This window comes from Anser cygnoides, chromosome 24 (assembly GCF_040182565.1).
Source record: "Anser cygnoides isolate HZ-2024a breed goose chromosome 24, Taihu_goose_T2T_genome, whole genome shotgun sequence".
Taxonomy (NCBI): domain Eukaryota; kingdom Metazoa; phylum Chordata; class Aves; order Anseriformes; family Anatidae; genus Anser; species Anser cygnoides.
The window spans coordinates 5,966,693-5,985,680 of NC_089896.1; the positions used below are offsets into that span (position 1 = coordinate 5,966,693).

General features: G+C 42.2%; 1 protein-coding gene across 1 annotated transcript in view; it reads left to right on the forward strand.

Moving 5' to 3' along the window:
• CSMD2 (CUB and Sushi multiple domains 2) overlaps window positions 1-18,988 on the forward strand; it is a 300,763-nt gene that overhangs the window by 36,367 nt on the left and 245,408 nt on the right. The window contains 1 exon segment of the mRNA XM_048054254.2: window positions 9,654-9,766. Coding sequence (XP_047910211.2) covers window positions 9,654-9,766 — 113 coding nt within the window.

Consider the following 18,988-nt stretch of genomic DNA (forward strand, 5'->3'; position numbering starts at 1 on the left):
CTCTTCCTTATCGAAGATGGCTAGTGATAAAGACAATATCTGCTGCTGTTTTACTACTAAATGTCCTATACAGAGAAAGTTTATCATCTTTTTATGTGTAGCAGCGAAGTCAGGCGTATGTCTTAGTCCTGTTCTGAGCCCAGCAGCTGCTCTGCTCTGTGACATTAGGCAAATTACTAATCTCCCCTTTCCCATCTGTAAAATGATATATTTTTATTTTTGTAAGTTAAAGTTGTAGAATGCTTAAAAGCCCCCACTTGGAGAGCCTGTTTGCTAGGGTAAAGAAAGAATCGAAGTATGAAATGTAAAATTTACAGCCATACCTTTTAATGCCATCTTCCTGAAGGAAGGAAAAGCACATGGGTTTTCGTATTATCTTTTGAATGCAGTGAATCTCAAGGTCAAGGAATTTTTTCATCTCACTGTAACGTCTGACCTTGAGAGTTTCTCAAGCAAAGCACCTCTTTAGACAGTGTGCATTTCCCTTTTATCAAAATTAATGAAAGACTACAGGAGATGATACAGTCTTACTAGATCATTGAAGATACAATGAAATTGTGGAGTGCTATTACTTGCAGTCTGAAATAGAAAATTGACAAATCTTCAGTGCCTATTGACTCTAATTCATTATGCTCCTGTTGGGCGGCAGAGGGTGGCCTGGCTCCTTTTAGACTACTTGGAATTGGATTTTGGTGTGGTGCAAGAGCAGCTGCTGACATCTGGTCCTTTTTCTTAAAGAATGTAAATGTTTTTTTTGTAATACTTAGGGCTACAGCTGATTAGTGCCGCTGTAGTGGAATAAAAGGTTTAGGAAGGAGACAAATATTTTCATTTGAATTGTTTGGTAGCTTATGTTGTCACTGATCCATGTGTAAATTGACGTGTGAAATGCTGTTGTTCAAGAATTTATGTAGAAGTTTTACTATTGAAATCAGGACCTTTAGCTAACCAGGTGTATGCAAGACAGCCTCTCCCTGAAGTTATTCACAGCTCCTGGATTTGAGGCAGAGGGGAGTATGGAAGCAGAAAAAAGTGAGTAATGCAAGGTCGAGAAGTAGCTCTGGTGCTGCTGGATTTGAACTTGAGGCTTTTCACCTCTAGCGCAGCGTGCATTACTGGGATCTCCCGCTAAACATCCGCAGTTACCTGCATTTCTCATCCCAGCTCTGCTTGATACCACTTGTACAAGGTGCAAGGGAACAGAGAAGTAGGTATGACATGAATCAATATTACAGTCTTTGGATAAATCTTCATCTGCAGGAGCAATGTTTTTTGTTTCAGACTATTTTTATCTTATAACACATCTAAAAATCAAATTTCTTATTAACCTGTTTTTTGACTGTATTGGTTATGAAGAACAACTTGTGTTTTTGTGCCATTGATGTGTTTTGATGCTTCTTTTTAACTTCTAGGTTTATAGAAAATGAATTTCCATTTCCTTCTTGTATATTGCTATTAAATTTTATGTTATTATGTACAACTAAAAATTTAAGGAGTTAGCATAGGCATAGCTGTGCTCTGGTCAGCAGTGGGAGTGCAGTTGGTGTGGAAATCCCCCAGACAGATCACAAACAGCCCGCTGAGCTGCCTGTCCCGGGACCACCTAGGCAGAACAGTGCTTGCCTTATGCTGCCACTTAATATTCACTTGGGGGAAGTAAAGATTCTCCCTTGAGACTGATGTCCGAAGTCTAGTTCAAATCCTGATTTTGTATGCATAAAGAGTAAAAGGGATGTGCAGCCTTGGCAGATGAGTCCTGGAGTCACTCTGCATGTCAGCTTTGGCTCTGTACAGTTGTGTAGCTTCAGCTTCTTGAGATTCAAATGGAGAAAGCAGGAGGAACAGGGATGCACATGGAGTAAGTATCTATACTAACAGAGCCATAATTATAAGTTTTTGCTTGATTATGTGTCCATACGTTCACCATCTTGGATGCCCAGTGTGTTCTGGGATTATTCATGTGGCTGAACAGCGATTAGCCTTAAGGTATGTTCAACTACTGCTTATAGGAAACTTCCAGTTCTTTCAGAATTTGTTAGCCTTGTTAGCTGTTGGTACTGAGCAGGAAAAAACCTGCCTCTGCCTATTGAGGATTTATGATAAAAAGCCCAAAGGCTCCATTAAACTGTGAGGTTAGAAATGGTAATTGAGGATTGCTTGGGGAGAAATCCTGTGTTTACTGGGGGAGGGGGAATGTAAAGCTCCTCAAGAAGGTGTATATGTTCCTCGGGCATCAGCCAGTGGTGTGCTGCTTCATTATCAGGCTGATATTTGCAGTGTCCTCATCGTGTTCCTCTTTCTTGTACGCAAACACGTTTACTGGTAGAAGGGAATCCTTTGAAAATGGAGCTACTCCCACACGAGTCAAATATTTGTGGAGAGAGCCTGTAATAGCAGGTGAAATCCTTGTTTGTTGTGCAGATTCGTGCTGCCTCTAAGTGTTTGTTACCGGCTTCTGTTTATCGCTGTTGTATAGCTGGGGTTGCAATTGTGCCTCTGCGGTTAATGGCCTGCGTGCGTGCTCTCCGCTGGGCTCAGGTACGCAATAAGCATACGCCTCTCAGTTTTGCTGCTTATCAGCGGAATGTCTGTCGGATTTACCATGGCTGGAGGAGGAGGAATGTGTTTTTTTTTTCCTGAAACATAAATCCTGTCCCATTGAACTGTCATTTCGTGGCTGCAATTATCGAGACTTCAGTGAAATTTTGGCGCTTTTCTCCCTTTGCTGGATCACTTTTTGAATGTCTGGTCAGGCAGACAATAGGTCCCCAAATTGCTTCCTGGAGCTCATGAAAGCTCCGAGAGCATCTGTAGCCTCTGTACGAGGCTTTTTTTCCCCATCTACTGGATTTCACAACCCCGATGACTTTTTTTTTGTTGTTGTTGAAGAAAGTCAGAAATAATCTAAAACTGCCAAGTTTTGAATTGATACTGCTGAGCTTTACTTGGTTTATATCCAGTCTTGTCTTTGTTTACTCAGAGTATCAACTCAGATTTGCCAAGAGGTTGCTAAAATTTGGTGAACCACTCTGAGAATTTTTCTTCTGGGTTTGTAATAACAAGACCAGAAATATAGCTGCCAAAGTTTGTCAGAGATCTGCTTGCGTTTCACTATTATCTGAGAAAGTACAGGAAAAATAAGCACAGAAGGGATGTGATGAAAATTCCAAGTCTGTGCTTTTCCTACTCTGTCCCATTGTATGGAAAAATGAAATTTATTGAAATGTGATGCTTAGTTTCTGTTCACAGCTTGAGAGCCATGAAGGCCTCATATATTTGAGATGGCTGTGGAGGCTTTAGGCCCTATAAATAACACTTTTCTAGAGGGAATTGACCCAAAACCCATTTTAAATGAGCAAAGAAATCCATCTAGGCTGGAATTTATGAGCCCTGTGACTGTCCCTAGAGACTGTGTTAGTTAATGAAGCCTTTGTCAGTGTCAGAGAGGTAAGCAAAGGACTCTTGTGGCTTGATGAATTATACTTGGCTTGGAGAAGGGAAGAAAATGCAGTCCATTCTTAAGTCACACTGGCACGTGGGCTTGATTGGATGATGTTAGATTGAGGGCTGTTAGCAAAGGGTAAATAAACTTTCTGAAAAAATCCAGGCACAACATGTGTCACTGGATGAGTTTAAGGGATGTGATTGTTACTGGCTTGGTAAGAAAAATACACAGTAATGTATCAGACGGAGTGAACTGATGATAGTATTTTAAAAGCAACTTAATTATCAACCAGCTGGGCAGAGAGGATGTTTGGAAAATAGCATGGAATAAAATGGGACGTGTCAGTTGGCAGCGAAGTACCTTGGAGTTGCTTTGTGAAATGTGAACAGAGAATTTACGCAGAGTTCCTGGGTACTGCTGGTCACAGCATGCCTCTGGAGATACGTGCTCAGGACCTCTTTGGAGCTTGACTCCAAAAGAAGAGCAGCTTGGTTTTATGCATAAATCATTCCTACAATTTGAATAAGTGTAAGTGTGAACTGAAACTGGTTGTATGTTATTACAGTATCACTTTAAGCTGAGATCCTTTTGGTTCACCGCATCATTTCAGAGCTGAGAATGGTCCAAGTAATGCCAGTGAGTTCTGCCTTGGAGAAGGGACTTCTGTGTGTCCGCAGCATGCAAGAGCTGAAAGTATGCTTGGATTACGCTCTGCTTGTTTTCTGGGTGATTAATTAAAACATTCATGGTACCAGTTATTCTGTCCATACGTTATCTAAAACAATAACATCTTAATGTAATTGCTGCTTGATTTAATAAAGAAATATGAAGAGGAAGGGAGAAAAATTGACGACAAATATGCAGAAATTAATTAAGGGATGAAAGATGGTTTGTAAAACTCAGGTATTAGTAGAAATGACAAGATGCTGTTTATTCCCCCACCCCACCCCAATTACTTCACCCCCACAGCCACAACTGTTTCTAAAGAAAAAAATCTACTTAGAATGAGGTCTGAAACGGGAAGGGTTGTAGTGGATAAATTCCCTGGTCTCTTGCATCTGTTCTTCTGTCTTCTTGACATATAGCCCATGAAGCAGCCTTGGGGAGGGCATCTGTTAATGACCACCAGTACATGGGGCTATGTTTCCAGGTCCCTTAAGATTTTAGTTTTTAAGCATACAATTCTGAAGGTGTTCTCGCAGCAACTGGAGTACAATGCAGGCACATTCTTTTCATCAAGATTGAGAAAGTTGCAAATATTAATTAAATACTGCTCATCTTATACCCGTTTTTTCAGAGGAGAGATTGAACATATGGATAGTCTCTCTCCTATTCCTGTGTGCATGTCAGCCAACTGTCTAGCTGAGTAAGACACAAAATTTGATTCAAAGTTGATTGTAAGCTTTTGGGCTCTTTCTGTTGGCTCCAGCTGGTAATGGATTGGTCTAACACTTCATGAACGCACCTTTCAAATGACTGCTTCGGTTTGCTGCCGTGCAAGCAGGGATTATAGTGTGAGAGGACTTGGCTGGTGATTCCAAGCTTTGTTTCCCAAAGAGCAGCTGAGGTGGTATTTCCTTAACACTCTTACACCTGACTTTGCTTGAAAATTGCCCTGGCATAGTAAGGACTGCCAGAGCAGCCCTTATGGAACCAGGTCTTTTTGACTGTATGTGGTGAAAAGAGTGGTTTGTTTGGGAAATTTTCGCTGATAGGTGCCTTTAAATTACATGCAGGAAAAAGTCACTGAAGTATGGTGTAGTGTAATTTAATGCGGGGTTAAACGATGCAATCCAATGCGTTTTCATTAGATGTTCTGAGACACTTCTCCAGCATTTATGCTTTAAAGGCTGTTGGATTGCCAGCTGCAATAACTATTTTGATTGCTGTCTGAGCTGATGGTGGGCATCCTACCAGAAAAATAATGTGCTCTGTTTTAATTACGGCACCTGCACTCCGAAATGGGAGCCTGTGTCGCAGTGTGTGATAGCACTGTACCTGATGGAGGGGGACGGCAGCGTGCAGCGGGTGGAGGAGAGTGGCTGGAAAGGGGCTGAGGCGGCCTGTCCCGGCTGTGACTTCGGGGCAGAAGGAGCGCTCGGCCGCAGGCCGAACCTGCCGAGCAGAGCAGTCGGGGGGGCCTGTGTGTGGCGTTCACCTCCTTGGGTGGGCAGATGGGACGAGTTTCCCATGGGAAGGCTGTGGTGGCATGGGGCATGATGACACTGTGCTGTGGGGGAAGCCGCTGGGCTCCCGGCGAGCGGCACTGCGAGGCCTTGGGCCTGCCCTCGGTTCTAGCCCAGCTGTTGTGTGAGGCAGCGGTACGAGTGGTACACCCGCAGTGTCTGGCAATGTCTGGGGCAAACCCGGGGCAAAGCGTGAGGAAGGATGTGCTTAGAGATGGGGGATTTCTGTTTTGATTTGTTTTGGTATATTGATTTTGCTGTGCTGTGATGCAAGGGCAAGCTTATGAAGTGGTATTTCTGGCACTGGTTTAGTTTGGTTCCTCACAGTAGGAACAGAATTAAGCCAATGAAAAACACATTGAAATCTCACACAATCAGTGTTGGCCCCAAGCAACTTAAGGGGATAATCACTCAATAATCCATTTGGCCAGAGGTACAGAAGAAATGGAAGATGATTATTCGTGCTGTTATTACTGCCCTCACCTTCTTGTTATGGCCCTTAATAAAAACAAGGAATGGAGTTTGCTGCTTTTCTTTCTCATTAGCGTATACATCTTTTTTTTATTGCTACACTAAATAACAGTGATATCAGAATTACTGTTTCATGTATGAGGCTGTTTGGGAATGATTTCATATTCTCTCAGCAATCATGTTGATGCCTATGCTTTAAATTTGCCTGGGCTGCAGATTTAGGGAGGAAGGCGTTGAGGACAGTTTAGCAGCCAGGTCAAAATGAGGCAGGGTGTCCTGCCACGCTTGGCTGTTCCTGGCTCTTTGGAACGGGTGTGCTGAGGTTTTACAGGCCTTGTTAAATTAAATTACAGTTTCCTCAAGAGAATATTGCCTGCTCTCTTGCTTGGAGAAGGTGAGGACATCAGAAAGGAGAAACTGCAGTTGTGTGTGTGTTGGTTGAAGGTTTAAGAAGAGGAAAAGCATGACTTGTATTTGGACTGCAGCTGCTGCAGTCTGTAGAAAGACTGAGACCAAACCTCTGCTCTAGTGGAGAACGGGTGGAATTAATTCCATAGCATGAGTGGTGCAGAAGACAGGGAAATCCATAGCAGAGAAGGTAGGCGTTGCCATATAGATATCTTAACTGTTGAGTATTCCTTGCTTCTTTCTGAATAAGTTTAGTTTTAGCACTAATGTGGGTGTTTTCATTTATTTTGTGGGCAGCAGGCTGTTAGATTTGAAGGGCAAGACATGGTGTTTGATCGCCTTCTGTGCCAACAGGCAGCCCATCTCCTGCTGGCCGTTCCAGGGATACTAGATGGATGCAAACACACATGCGAAATTAAGGGCTTGGAGAGCTGGTTGGGTTTGTTTATTAATTTTTAGAGTTTCTGGAAGCCCAGAGGTTCCTGTAAAAATTGTCTGTTCAGTCAGTATGGGATCTGTAGAAGACTGAGATCAAACCTCTGCTGTCATTTCATGCCCTTATGCACAGGCCATGCTTCCCTTTCAAGGCCCTGTAACTAGAAAGTACGAATATATGCTTAAGGGCAATTTTGTTTCAGGTAGCACATAATTCCCATTGACTCCTATGGGACATGTGCACTTGCTTTCAGGTAAGCAGACAGCAGACATGTAAATGTTGCCCTGAATTAAAATCAACATCTGTGAAGTGGGGTCTTACTAGTACATCCTGTGAACAGAATCTCTGATGCAAAAACTTAGTTCACAGAGAAGAGATCTCCTTTGGAAATAGAAAGCACAGACTTCTGGTAACTATGCAACTTCTGGTAACTATGCTAACTTCTTGGGTAATGATAAAGCAGTACGTGGTGATAAGCTGGGGGGAAAAAAAAGATTTTGTTGTCCCTGTATGTTTTTATTAAAATTGGTCCGTGTGTTTCCTGGATTTTTTTGAGTATGTGAGGGTCTCAATAAGACATTTTAATTAAATTGCAAAATAAATTGAAAACTATGGCACTCTTTCTCAGTTCTGTGCACAGTAAAACCTGTGTGAATCCTAGCAAAAAAGAATCTTGGAATCTTTTATTTTGAATGAACAGGAGCAATTGTTCTTTCAACTTGTATAGACAATGGCTTTTATGCTGGGAGCTGGTAAGTACTTCCTTGACATTTAAGTCGTGACTGCCATCATTGGCAACTGCATGAATTTTGCTGATAACTGAAAATTTTGCTTTAATAAGGTTCTCAGGCAGAGCATGTCAGCTTTCATGAGTCGGGTAGTTCAATCTATTTGACATAATATTTAAGTTTATGAAATTAGGAGTAGAGTTAGAACAGTGAAGGAAGGGAAGTTCACTTACTGTCTCTGGAAGTTGCCAGGGGGCTGATGGCAAACTTAAGGAGAAAGTGCTTGAGCTGGAGCTTGCAGTGGGCCTGTGGGCAGAGAGGATGGTGGCCCCAGAAACTGAGGAGTTGGTTTTGTTGAGTGCTTTTTTTTTTTTTTTTTCATTCGGTATAATACAGGAGGTAAGGAGATAACTTCAAATGAAATACATATTTGTAGGTATTTCCTAAGGAGTAGTCCATCACTAGGGATCTTTTGCCTTCTCTTTAAGAAAGACTAACTGGTGTATAGGAAGAGCAGGATGAGCAACTGCATATGTGTGTAAGAATCATTAAGCTTTCTCTCTTACAGTAACCATTTTTACTATACTTCTTGTGTTGGTCATGATCCAACTTAAATACTCCTGGTCTCGAACAGTACCACGTGGCAGTGAGTTCCATCAGTCACTGCTCCTTCTACGTTTTTGTAAAAGTCCTGGTTTCAGTGCGGTTATCGGGCATTGGGGATTGGGTGTGAATCTGTCCTTGATAACAGCAGGCAAGAATTTAATGAGACTGCTTTAAAAAAAAAAAAAAAAAGCTTCTTATGTAAACCTATTATGTAAATCACCTTAGCCAAGCATGAGGAGATGGATTATAAGTTATAAAACTGTAATTGTTTGTGAGAAATGTACATTGGCTGTGTCAATATAGTAACAGGGATTTGGTGTCTGGGATCTAATGAGGCTAGTTTACAAAAAAAAAAAATAATTTTGTAATGTTTTTAATAAAATTAACAGTTGCCATTTATCTGTGAGTCTGCAAGGGGCTGGGGGAGAGACCAAAAAAAAAGTGGCCTGTGTTTGTGCAGTGCTGTCTCTGGTCTAGTAAATAGTCTTGTCACCTTTTTCTACAGTTCTTCTTTTGTTTGGTCATCTTGCGCAAATAAATTAATCTCTCTGGGCTTTGATTTCCTCAGTGATTAAAGAGAGTTAAGGATTATGATCTTTCTGTGGTACCTGTTAGATATTAGGTCACCGGATGAAAAAGTGTCATCTCTGGGATTGTTGTTGTAGTGTCAGACAGGGAGGGGAGGATTTCCAGAAACAAGATTCAAAACATTGCAAAACCACAGAACATATACTCAATGAAAGCAGCCACCCTGATGGGATTTAATTAATTGGTAACGTCAGTTTTATTGTCTGCTCTCTTCTGCTATTTTGGATTGTTTGCTGTAACGTAGTTTGTGCAATGCTGCAGAATCTTTACTCCTAGGTTCTCAAAATGTGTTTCAAACATTACTGAGTGATGTCTCGGGCTCACTTGGCAGCCTTAAACATTGCTCCCACTTCACGGATAAGGCCTGTTATTCCAAAGGGCTCAGTGACAGCTCTGAGACCAGAGCAGGGGTTTGCAGCTGGGTACTGCCAAACAGACATTAAATGAACAAGGTGTGAAGCAGATAAAATGGCTAAAAACATGGTCAATGAAGAAATGCATGTAGTAGATACTCTGATAAGCCAGAAGGCATTACAAGCCCAGGATGGGTTTGCCCAGCATTTGTCAAAAAGCTCTTTAATAGTTGGACTCGATCTTTGCAGGTTCCTTCCAAGTGAACTATTCGATATTCTATTCTCAGTCTGGTTTCTCCAGCTCTGAAGATCCCCCTAACTCTTTCAGGCTGTGGTGCATTGTCCAAAGTGGCAGCTGCCCCCCACTCGTTGTTTTGCTGGCAGATCAAAGGCAGCAATGGTGAGTGTAACCTTCCTCTTGATTTCTTTCAGGTTAACGGGTTTCCAGCTGCCTGCTCCTATTGTGAGTACAGGGGTTGTGCTGTCCTTATGGCTTGTGAGTGATTATGCGGTCAGTGCTCAAGGCTTCCAGGCAAACTATGAAGGTAAGTCTGCCCAGTTCAGTAACTGTCTTGAATCGTATTTGCACTCTCTTATGGTATGTTGTGATATATGGAGATAAGCAGACACTCAGTCCAGGACAGAAGCGTCTGGTTCAAATGCAGTTTGATCCTCTTTTTTTCAGAATTCAAATCACTGATCCCTTACAAGGGTGTGAATGTACTTTTCCCCTTAGCATCTGCGCTCAAAATGTCTGTAAAAGCTTACTCCAACAGCGAGAGTGACCGAGACAGGAGCGTAGTGTGGAATTTGACAATGGAATCCACAAGATTACAGCAAACACTGAACCCTGCGCAGCCACTGGAATTTACAGCTGAGCTAATGGGGAGTACAGAGCGGTGCGCAGGGAGCCCGGAGATGCTGCATTTTTCTTAACATTCTCCTTGCTTGTCATTTTTTCCCTGCACCTTCCTTTCATAGTATTTAAATTCACGGCCTGTGTCTCTTGTAATAAATAATATGCAGTGTTTGGTGGTTGTGGAGGTGAAGGCTTGGTACCTTCAAAAAATTTTGGACCTCTGCTTCTGGAAGTTTTCAAATACGTGAAAGAACTGTTTGTACTAGAAGAGAGAACGTGATTGTGATATGAGCTGGTGGTGCTGGGCAAATGACAGATTAACCATGTTTAAATTTGAGTTACGTTTCCGTTAATTATTGAGCCTTGAATGTTGTCTCTACCCATGTAAATGTTTTTCTTTGGAGTCCTAAGAAGTTCTTAGCCTTAATGATAGCTTTTGGTAATGAGTCCTACTGGCCAATTACCCAATGCATTAAACCAAGTAGATGCCTTCATTTAGATGATGATGTTAGTCTCTCAGTTTTCTGCACTTGACAATTGTTCAGGTTCAGGAGAATTCTGTTTAATCAGAAATTAGAGGGCATTTAAAAGCTCTGCTCTGCCTTGAGGCAGCAGTGGCACGAGGATGTTTTTATTTAAGTGATCGGTGTTTTTAGCAGGTGTTCGCTGTGGCTAGGCAATGGTGCTAAAGTTGTTCATCTCAGTTGGAGACCAAGCTCTGTTTGTTCACAGGGCAAATGTCTGCTGGGGATGCTCTTGGCTGGTGGTGTGTGGCAGCTGTCAGCTTAGGTGAGCACAGCAGCACAGTGAGGACAAATGGATCCCATCCCATTTGCAGAACCTCTGCTAGAAATGTCAATCATTATGCCTGATAAACATGACAGTACATGGATCTCAAACTGTGTGATAGAGGACACAGCTGTTTTTGTACTTCCTTGACTTTGAGAATTGATTTTTTTGGCATTTAGTTGCACACAGTTTTTTGTACACTTCTTTGTATGACTCCCTGCTGTACTAGTCTGGTTTCTCCAATCAATCCCTTATTGCCCAGGCATTTCCAGCCATGCTTCTGTGCCAAATTTTTAACATAAAGTCAGAATTGTGCAAAACTTTTCTCTGGAAAACTCTATTTTTACCGAATATAAATTCCTTGCCTCCCCAACATACTGGCCCTTCTGCATGTCTTGTGATGTTTATTGGCTGTGTAATTTTAGCAAAAGCCAAACTGTCGGATGGGTCACTTCGCTATGGAGTCGGAAACAAGTATTTTTGCTCCCCTGTCACTCTAGAGGTTGTGGTAGAGACATTTGATGAAAATAAATGCGCTGGGAACATCAGAAGAATGAGGGTCACATCCCTGTTCCCCCTAATGCTTTGAACGTTACTGGTGGTTGAGAACCAATAAGATTGCTCTAAGATTTACCTGGCCACTTCAGAGGGATAAATGTATAGGACTTCAATTTTTGTAGAGCTGTGTTCTCCTTTCTTCTTTCGGTACCTTCGTGCTGAGTCCCTGGCTTTCTGCAGCACCTTGATTCAGAAGGTAATCTCGTACACAGGCTTGCTCCAGGGCTACCCTTCAGTCACGTGTTTTAAATTACCTGAAGTTTGATGGTAAGGAGGCTTTAAAGCAGATAACCAAGTGCGTTTCCGGCGGAAAATAAAATAAAAAAAAAATATAACCACTGAGTGACACAGAGCACTGTTGTAAATTAAAGCTTTACTTTCAGAGATGGAGGCTTGCTGAAAGTGCAGCTCTGCACCTTCCTCAAAACAAGGTACTTGCTATTTGGATTTTGTTAACTCGGAGTAAAGGAGGAGATAAGTGTGGTTTTGATCAGAGGCACGTGCTGCTGCTGCAATGCTGTTTCAGTTCATTGGTAATCTCCAACTCAGTGAATAGCTTGTGATTCGATAATTCATGTTTAAAGACAGAACAATGCATCAGAGTCCTTGTGGTAAATGGCTCCTTTATGATCTGCTATCAAAGCAGGTTCATTATTCTCCTCCCCTTAAGCAATCACTGGGAAATGCACCAAAAGAAGCAGAATTTTAAAATTGGAACAAAAGATCTCCGAAACCTTTTTAAAGGAAGTCAGGAAGGAAATATGTACATCAGGGCACCAAAGTGATACGAAACCATTGCACTTAAACTGACGTCTGCTCTACCCTGGTCCTCTGGGCAGTACAGAAAGTGAGGTTGGCTTTACCTAAGCTAAGATCTTCCTAACTTATCTAGTTAGTATGAGGTGTGCATGATAAAACCACTTAGAAGCAATTTTTTTCTTGAAAAAAAAAACACGGATACCTACTCATATTTATGTACGTTTATTCATTTATGGTTGTTTCTGGATACACTGAAGGTATACATTTCTCTTACTAAAAAAGGAACACTCATGCATTTGTGGCAGATCCTTTTAAAAACGTTTCCGCAGTGAAAACATTTAGAGATGCTGTAAGAACACAGGCAAATTGAGTTACTGGAAGTCTGCGGAGCTTTTTGTAAGCCCCACATAGGTTTGATGCCAAAGGAGCACTAGAATTTGGGGAAAAGCCAGCTCCAGGGCTGCTGTGCTGGGATGCTTCCTTCTTGAGCGTGCAGTTTTCTGACTTTTTTTTATAGGTGCTTGTGCATTGCTGCTAGATCTTCCTTAACGCTCTTGTGCTCTGACTTCCTCATCTTCCTTTATTTAGCTTGCTATGTGTTGCCAGCTTGTTTCTGTCCATTTTCATCGTCTGATTCTTCATGTTCTGCAGTCTTTTTTTTTTTTTGTGTGATTTTTCTGTAGATGCCGAGTATTGTTTCAAAGCTCAGTAAATATTAGGGGGCTTGTATACGTTTATTCTGCTATGGAAGACAGTACTGACAGTGAACAGAAAGGCTGATGTGATCTTTCCCCAGCACAGCCATCTCATGAAGAATGGAAACAACCGCTTCAGAAGGTATAATTTTGGGGTGTGTGTGCAGAATCTCTGAGTTAAAGGCACTTGGTCACAGCTTTGGAGACCTAACTTCTCATCCCAGCTCTGATGCAGATGTTCTGCATGATCTCCTGTTAGTCGTGAGGTCTGGGTTCCCAGTTCTCATGCAAAATAAGGCCAGAATGGCTCCTTGTCATACGCGCTGCTATGACTTTGCATTCATGAATGCACAGACAGCATTCAGGAGCTTCTGTGTGGCGTGGTGAATGTGGGAGAAGCTACGGCAGTCTCACATTTAAGGAGAGGAGACATGACTAGGTTGCCAGAAATAGCTGTAGTTCAGTGGATCATCTGGAAAGGAGCGGGGGCAACTACTGTAGGATGACTGGGAATGAGAAAATGTCAGATTTGTCTCACTGAAGTGAAAGCAGAGATTTTTTTTTTCCATTTAAAGAAAATACTTGGGTTAGAAGAATATTTTCAGAGATTCTTTTACAAAACGTAAGCAGTTCTTATTAAGCTCTACTTCAGAACATATGTTTTAGAAAATATTTAAATTAAGTGCTTTCATGCCTATAGCAGTCACAAATTTGTGGGTTTTTTTTTCCCTACTAAACTGCCCCTGGAATTCACTACGATTTCACAATTAGCCTTGTTCACCCTCAGTCTATGCGATTTTTTCCTTTTGTGACTAAATTATTCTCAAAATTCCCAACCAGCTGTTGTGGAGAGTCTTGCATTTCATTTCAACTGCAGGAGAATTTCGAAGTAGGCAGCTATAAATAATCTGAGTATGAATTTTACTAGGACGTGAATCTTGACTGTCTTGTCTTGTGAAAAATATTCCTGGAGACTTGGTGACCGAAAATGACCAATGCTTCCATTTATTGCTACCCCTGAAAGATGTGCGAAGCTAATATTAAGGCACATGTCTAGATTACAGTGTGAAATTAATTACAGTCACTGCTGCCACACACCTGATGAATACACAGTAAGTTGACATTTAAAATAAATTGGTCAAGTCTTTTACAATATGAGGAAATTGATATAAATTCCGCATCGCTTCCTCAATAATACTAGTAACAGTTCATGATGAATAAAGGGTGTTTTTTTAGCTTATTAATACAGGTATAAAATAAAATTGTATTATTATTTGTAAGCCATTACCCCTTGGCTGCCTCATTTTAGTACTGAGGGTTTAAATCCCTTGCTATTTTTCAAGGAGAGATACCCAAACTAGTCTTGAATGTACATGGTGCAGGAGCGATGCTGTAAAACGCTGAGATGAGCTTAACGAACCTTTGGACTCTTCGAGGCTCTACAGGTCCTTCTTGGGGTGTTTATTGAACATGAAGCAAGCACTCAATGCCTGAATATCTTGCAGTAAGCTTTTCTGTTTTGACTGATGCTCTGCATTACAATACCTGCAGAGGTTGAAGGCGTTAGACGTGGCAGGAGCACGGGTCGCAGTGGGGTGAGTGCTGGATGTCCTGGGCCGGGTGCAGGAGAAGAGTGCAGCAACCTCTGAGCCCGGCATCCAGATGTGGTGCCCTGGTGGATGTGAGCAAAACCAAGCAGGCAAGGGGAAAAAAAAAAAGAGGATAGATGCTGTTTTAAGACCTTTATTTTTTTTCCAAAAGCAAAGTTCAGTTAGAAATTCAGGATATTCAGGTCCAGATAGAATGAACTAATGTTCATTAAGATCTCCGGGCTCCTTGGCTGCAAAACTGCGCTGTGTAATGCACCAAGATTGAACAGTAGGTGAAAATTTTCCTTCCCAAGACATCGTGTTTGATTACAGCTGCAACAAATTTGATAGCTGCAAACACTAAGTGCCTGATTGAAAAGAAACAATTATGCCTAGAAGAACACTGCTTATTTTAAGAAATTAGAAGCGTTTAAATACAGAGAGAAACAACCCCAAGTAAATGGTACTGTTTTCCTTCATAATAAATACCCTCCTCTTTCTCAAGCACAAATATCTCATTCTTTAGAGGGTTGTTTGTGGAATTATGCATACATATTTAGATAATACAATTAAAAACTGGTTCCTGTCCATCTTTGCCCATTGCTTTTGCTCAACCTGAACGTTTCCTGACTCTTGCTCTGTGGATGTGTTGTCACTGCACAAGTGAAACTGCTTCATGTCTCCGTTTTCCCAGCTGTAATTTGACTTTACAGTAACAGTTGCCCAGTTAATGGAGGAATATTCAAGATCTTTGCAGAAATGGCTGTCCAAATAGCTTCTGATTGTGATTAAGACCAGCAGTGTCCTTAATAAATATATAAATCCAAATTTTTTTCTTACATTACCTAGGGTCTTGGGGAATGTGCAGTTTTTGGAAGTCCTCTGATAAACTGGGAAATGATGATCTCGTTTTTCAAAGACTGAGGTGGAGGCATTTGGTGCCCAAATCCTTTCTTTAGAAAACGAGTCTTTAACACAAAACTCTGGGAAGAGTTTCTGAAAAATTTGGCTCCGCTTTGCTTGTGCCTCAAGTAGAACTTGGGCTCAGATGGTTCAGATAGGATTCACCGCCTGCAAGTAAGTTCCTCAGTAGCAGGTTAGGTGCTTCTGTTCTGCTTGGTTGCAGATGGCACTGAAGGGTCAGAGTTACAGGGAACTAGAGAGCCTTTAAGGCTTGGAGGTAGCGAGGGAAGGGGTGGTAAAGCAGCGGGGAGCAGCCCACAGATGGCCACGCTGCCTTTGTGGGCTGGGCGGTGATGGCAGGGTGACTCATGCTTGTCTGGTGCCTGCTCAAAGCGTGTTCTCCATCTGGGTAAATAAATTTCAGAACTGCCAGGCTAGTACTGAATAGGCTAAATTTTTTAAAGCTATAACTAAATGTACTTTTTATGCCAATTTGCCTTCTGAGCGAACGCTGTATTGGGTTCATTTAGACCTCCAGCTGGGTCCCAATTCTCTCAGTACCTAAATCATAGTCTGAGACATACGGGGCTCGGGGTAAATTTACTGGATTGATGCTTTTCTCTTTTTTCAGACCTAGGCAAATGAACATGAATCTTGCAGCAAAGTACGGGTTAACCCTTGTTTTCCTTTGTAGGTGGTTTCTTTAGCTTCAGGTACAACCCTGTGACTGTTAAAGGATGTATAAGAAGTTTGAGTGCTAAGATGATACTAAATGCAAACTGATAGTGTCATACTTGTGCTGTTTTCCTATTTAGACAGATGCATTTTGTTGTTTTGAAATGTTTTTTACGTTTCAGGTTAGCACAGCACTCTGCTTTCTTAGATTGGAGCAGTGTTAGACTGTAGTGCTTGATGTACTGCTTCAGTGGTGGCTTTAACTGGTGAAACGGTTCCTAAATGTGTACATAGCCAGGGTTCTATGCTGAATCCACACTATTACTTTTCATTATTAAAGAGCTTGCTTTGGAATCAAAGTTTTAATTAAAAAAAAAAGTTTGTAGTCCTCCTGGTTTGTAGAGATAAAGCTATGGAGAAGAACAGTGTGGGAAGCCATAAAATGGTGTTTCTCTGAAGGTGCCAACACTGAAACAGCGGGTTCAAAATGCCCCTTCGTCTCTAAGAGGTTTTAATGCTGTTTCTGAGATGTTCGTTACTGTTTTAAACTAATTGACGGCAGATGATTGCAGCAGACATGCATAGCTGGGTTGTTCCTTCCGGCATCTTTCATCTGTCTGTAGTTTGCAAACAGGAAAACCAGGCTACACTTCATCCTCCTGTCCATGAGCAGTCGTTTGAACACCAGCATCTTCTTTGATGCTGGTACCAAATGCTGCTGCTCTTCTGAAAACATGCTGATGGAATTAGTTATATCGCATTGATGATTAAAAAAGTGAGGATTGCAGTACTCATCACATCATTTCTTTAATTTGTTCAAAATTAATTTAAATTTTGGAAAACTTCCCAACCGTTGTGTTGTAGGACTGCAGAACCTAAAAACCTTCCCGAAGTGTTTAAATCTTGAATGTTAATGTCTTGGAGTCCTGTAAGGAGCAGGTGGAAGGAGTGCACTGGCAGTGCTTCTGTAGGGCAGGTGTGGCTGGGGCTCCAGGACCGACCGGCACTTCCCAAGTGTGTTCCAGGAGACCATGGGAGTCGTTACTTGAATACTGCTGCAAACCGCATCAGCAAATTTGTAGGGAAGTGCCACGAATGAGAGATGCAGTTACAAATTCAGTACTTTTTCTGGTTCTGGGGACCAGATGGCTGTAGCTTGTGGTGATTTTTGCTTTTGGAAGGACCAGTGGGCAGCAGCAGCCCAGCAGGGCCCCTGCTCCAGGCACAGCCCAGGTCGGGGCTGGCAGAGGAAGGCTGCATGGTTTGGGCAGGGTTGGGCGCTTCGGCTGCAGCGCGCGGTGACTGCCGTCAGAGGGGAAAGGCAGCTCCAGAGCTAATTCTCTTCCAAAGTGAATTAAACTAAATGGAATTAGTGTTTTAATTCTGAATTAAGTACCTATCCAAGGTTTGAATGCAGTTCAGCTAATCCATTTTAAAAATAATTTGTGTTAATTTTTGTGTGTAGCCCACCATATGGAGAAGCAATGAAATAGCAGAGGACAGTAACAGATGACCCAGGAGTTCTCATCTTACTCTAATTCAAAAATTGTTATGTTAGAGTTTATTTTGCTGCAGTAACTTGCTTAGAGCATTCAAGGCAGCCAAGAAATCAGCAGCTGAGATCCTAAATTGGCTGTGCTGGCTCCATGCACTTTTTAGCAATATTTATTCTTAGTGGGTTCATGGATAAGTTGTTTTGGGTCACGCTGCTGTTTCCAAATGGCTGTAAATGAACTGCTTAACAACAAAGCAAAAATTCCAGAAAACATATTTGGGTGTTGATATTCCTGTCTGAAATGTCCCAATCCACCTCAACAGATAATAGATAATAATCACTTTAAGAAGTGTGATCGATCATAATGAACATCATGCAAGAGAGAAAGGATAGGAACAGAAAATAGGTGTTATCCCTTTCCTTGTCACTGCTGCTTGTCAAGAAGCAATAAATTGGAAGGAAGCAGAAAAAGCTCGAGCCTTGCTGAAGGAGGCAGTGACGCAGTGGCACTGCTTGGTGCTAAGTGGTTAAAGCGCAGCAGAGCCCTGCAGCAGCTTCGTGCCTGCTCCTCTGCGCCTGGGCGCCTGGCACGGCTTGGCTGGGAAGGAGCGCGGCGGGGAGGTGAGGAGCAGGAGGACGCCGCGCTCGCCGTGCTCCTCGTAGGGCTCCTAACGTTGCTCTTAGGATTGCATACAGGGAGTGCTGTCAGAGCTGTGCCAAACCCTGCAGCTATTCAGGCAGCACGGGGCGTTCTGGTTTGCTTCCTGCCTGCAAAGTGTTAATATCGGGACTACATGATAAAGCGAGACCCCCAGTAGGCAGTAAGGCAATGCGCTGTTGTCAATAATATTGACTGACAGCATTGTTTTACACAGCCCAGCGTCTGGAAGAGCAGTAGTTGTATAATTAGACTTAAAGCATAGCATTGGATTCTTTTTTTTTTTGTCTCCAATTAAGCGTTTTCTATGTTATGCAAAAAAAATTGGTTGGCAATGGGTTTCCATATCATATGGTTTCAGATTTTTTTTTTTATGGCTCCTTTTTGTAGTTTTTCCAGAATTTCTCAACTCCGTAGCTGTGTCCCTGTTTATCATCAGCTGTTCACAACGTGCAGCTCCTGTTTCACTTAATGTACCACATGCATCTTGAAACAATAGATTTTTGCACAGTCAGCTGTTCTGCACAGTCACGTGGGTGGATTGGGGAGTGCAAAATTGGAGAGAGAAATAGCAAAACGCCCGGCGGGTCGGCGGCAGTCGGCTGAGCCCTGTCCCGGAGTGCCCCCGGTGCCTGCCCCTGCCTCTCGCCACCCCTCGCTGCCGGCCTGCACCAGCTCTGAAGGATGTGGCAGGCGTTTATTCTTTTTGGGTAACACACAAAAAACTTCAGAATTTGGTACCTTAGGCGAACTTTATAAACAACTTCCAAAGGGCAAAAAGCTACCT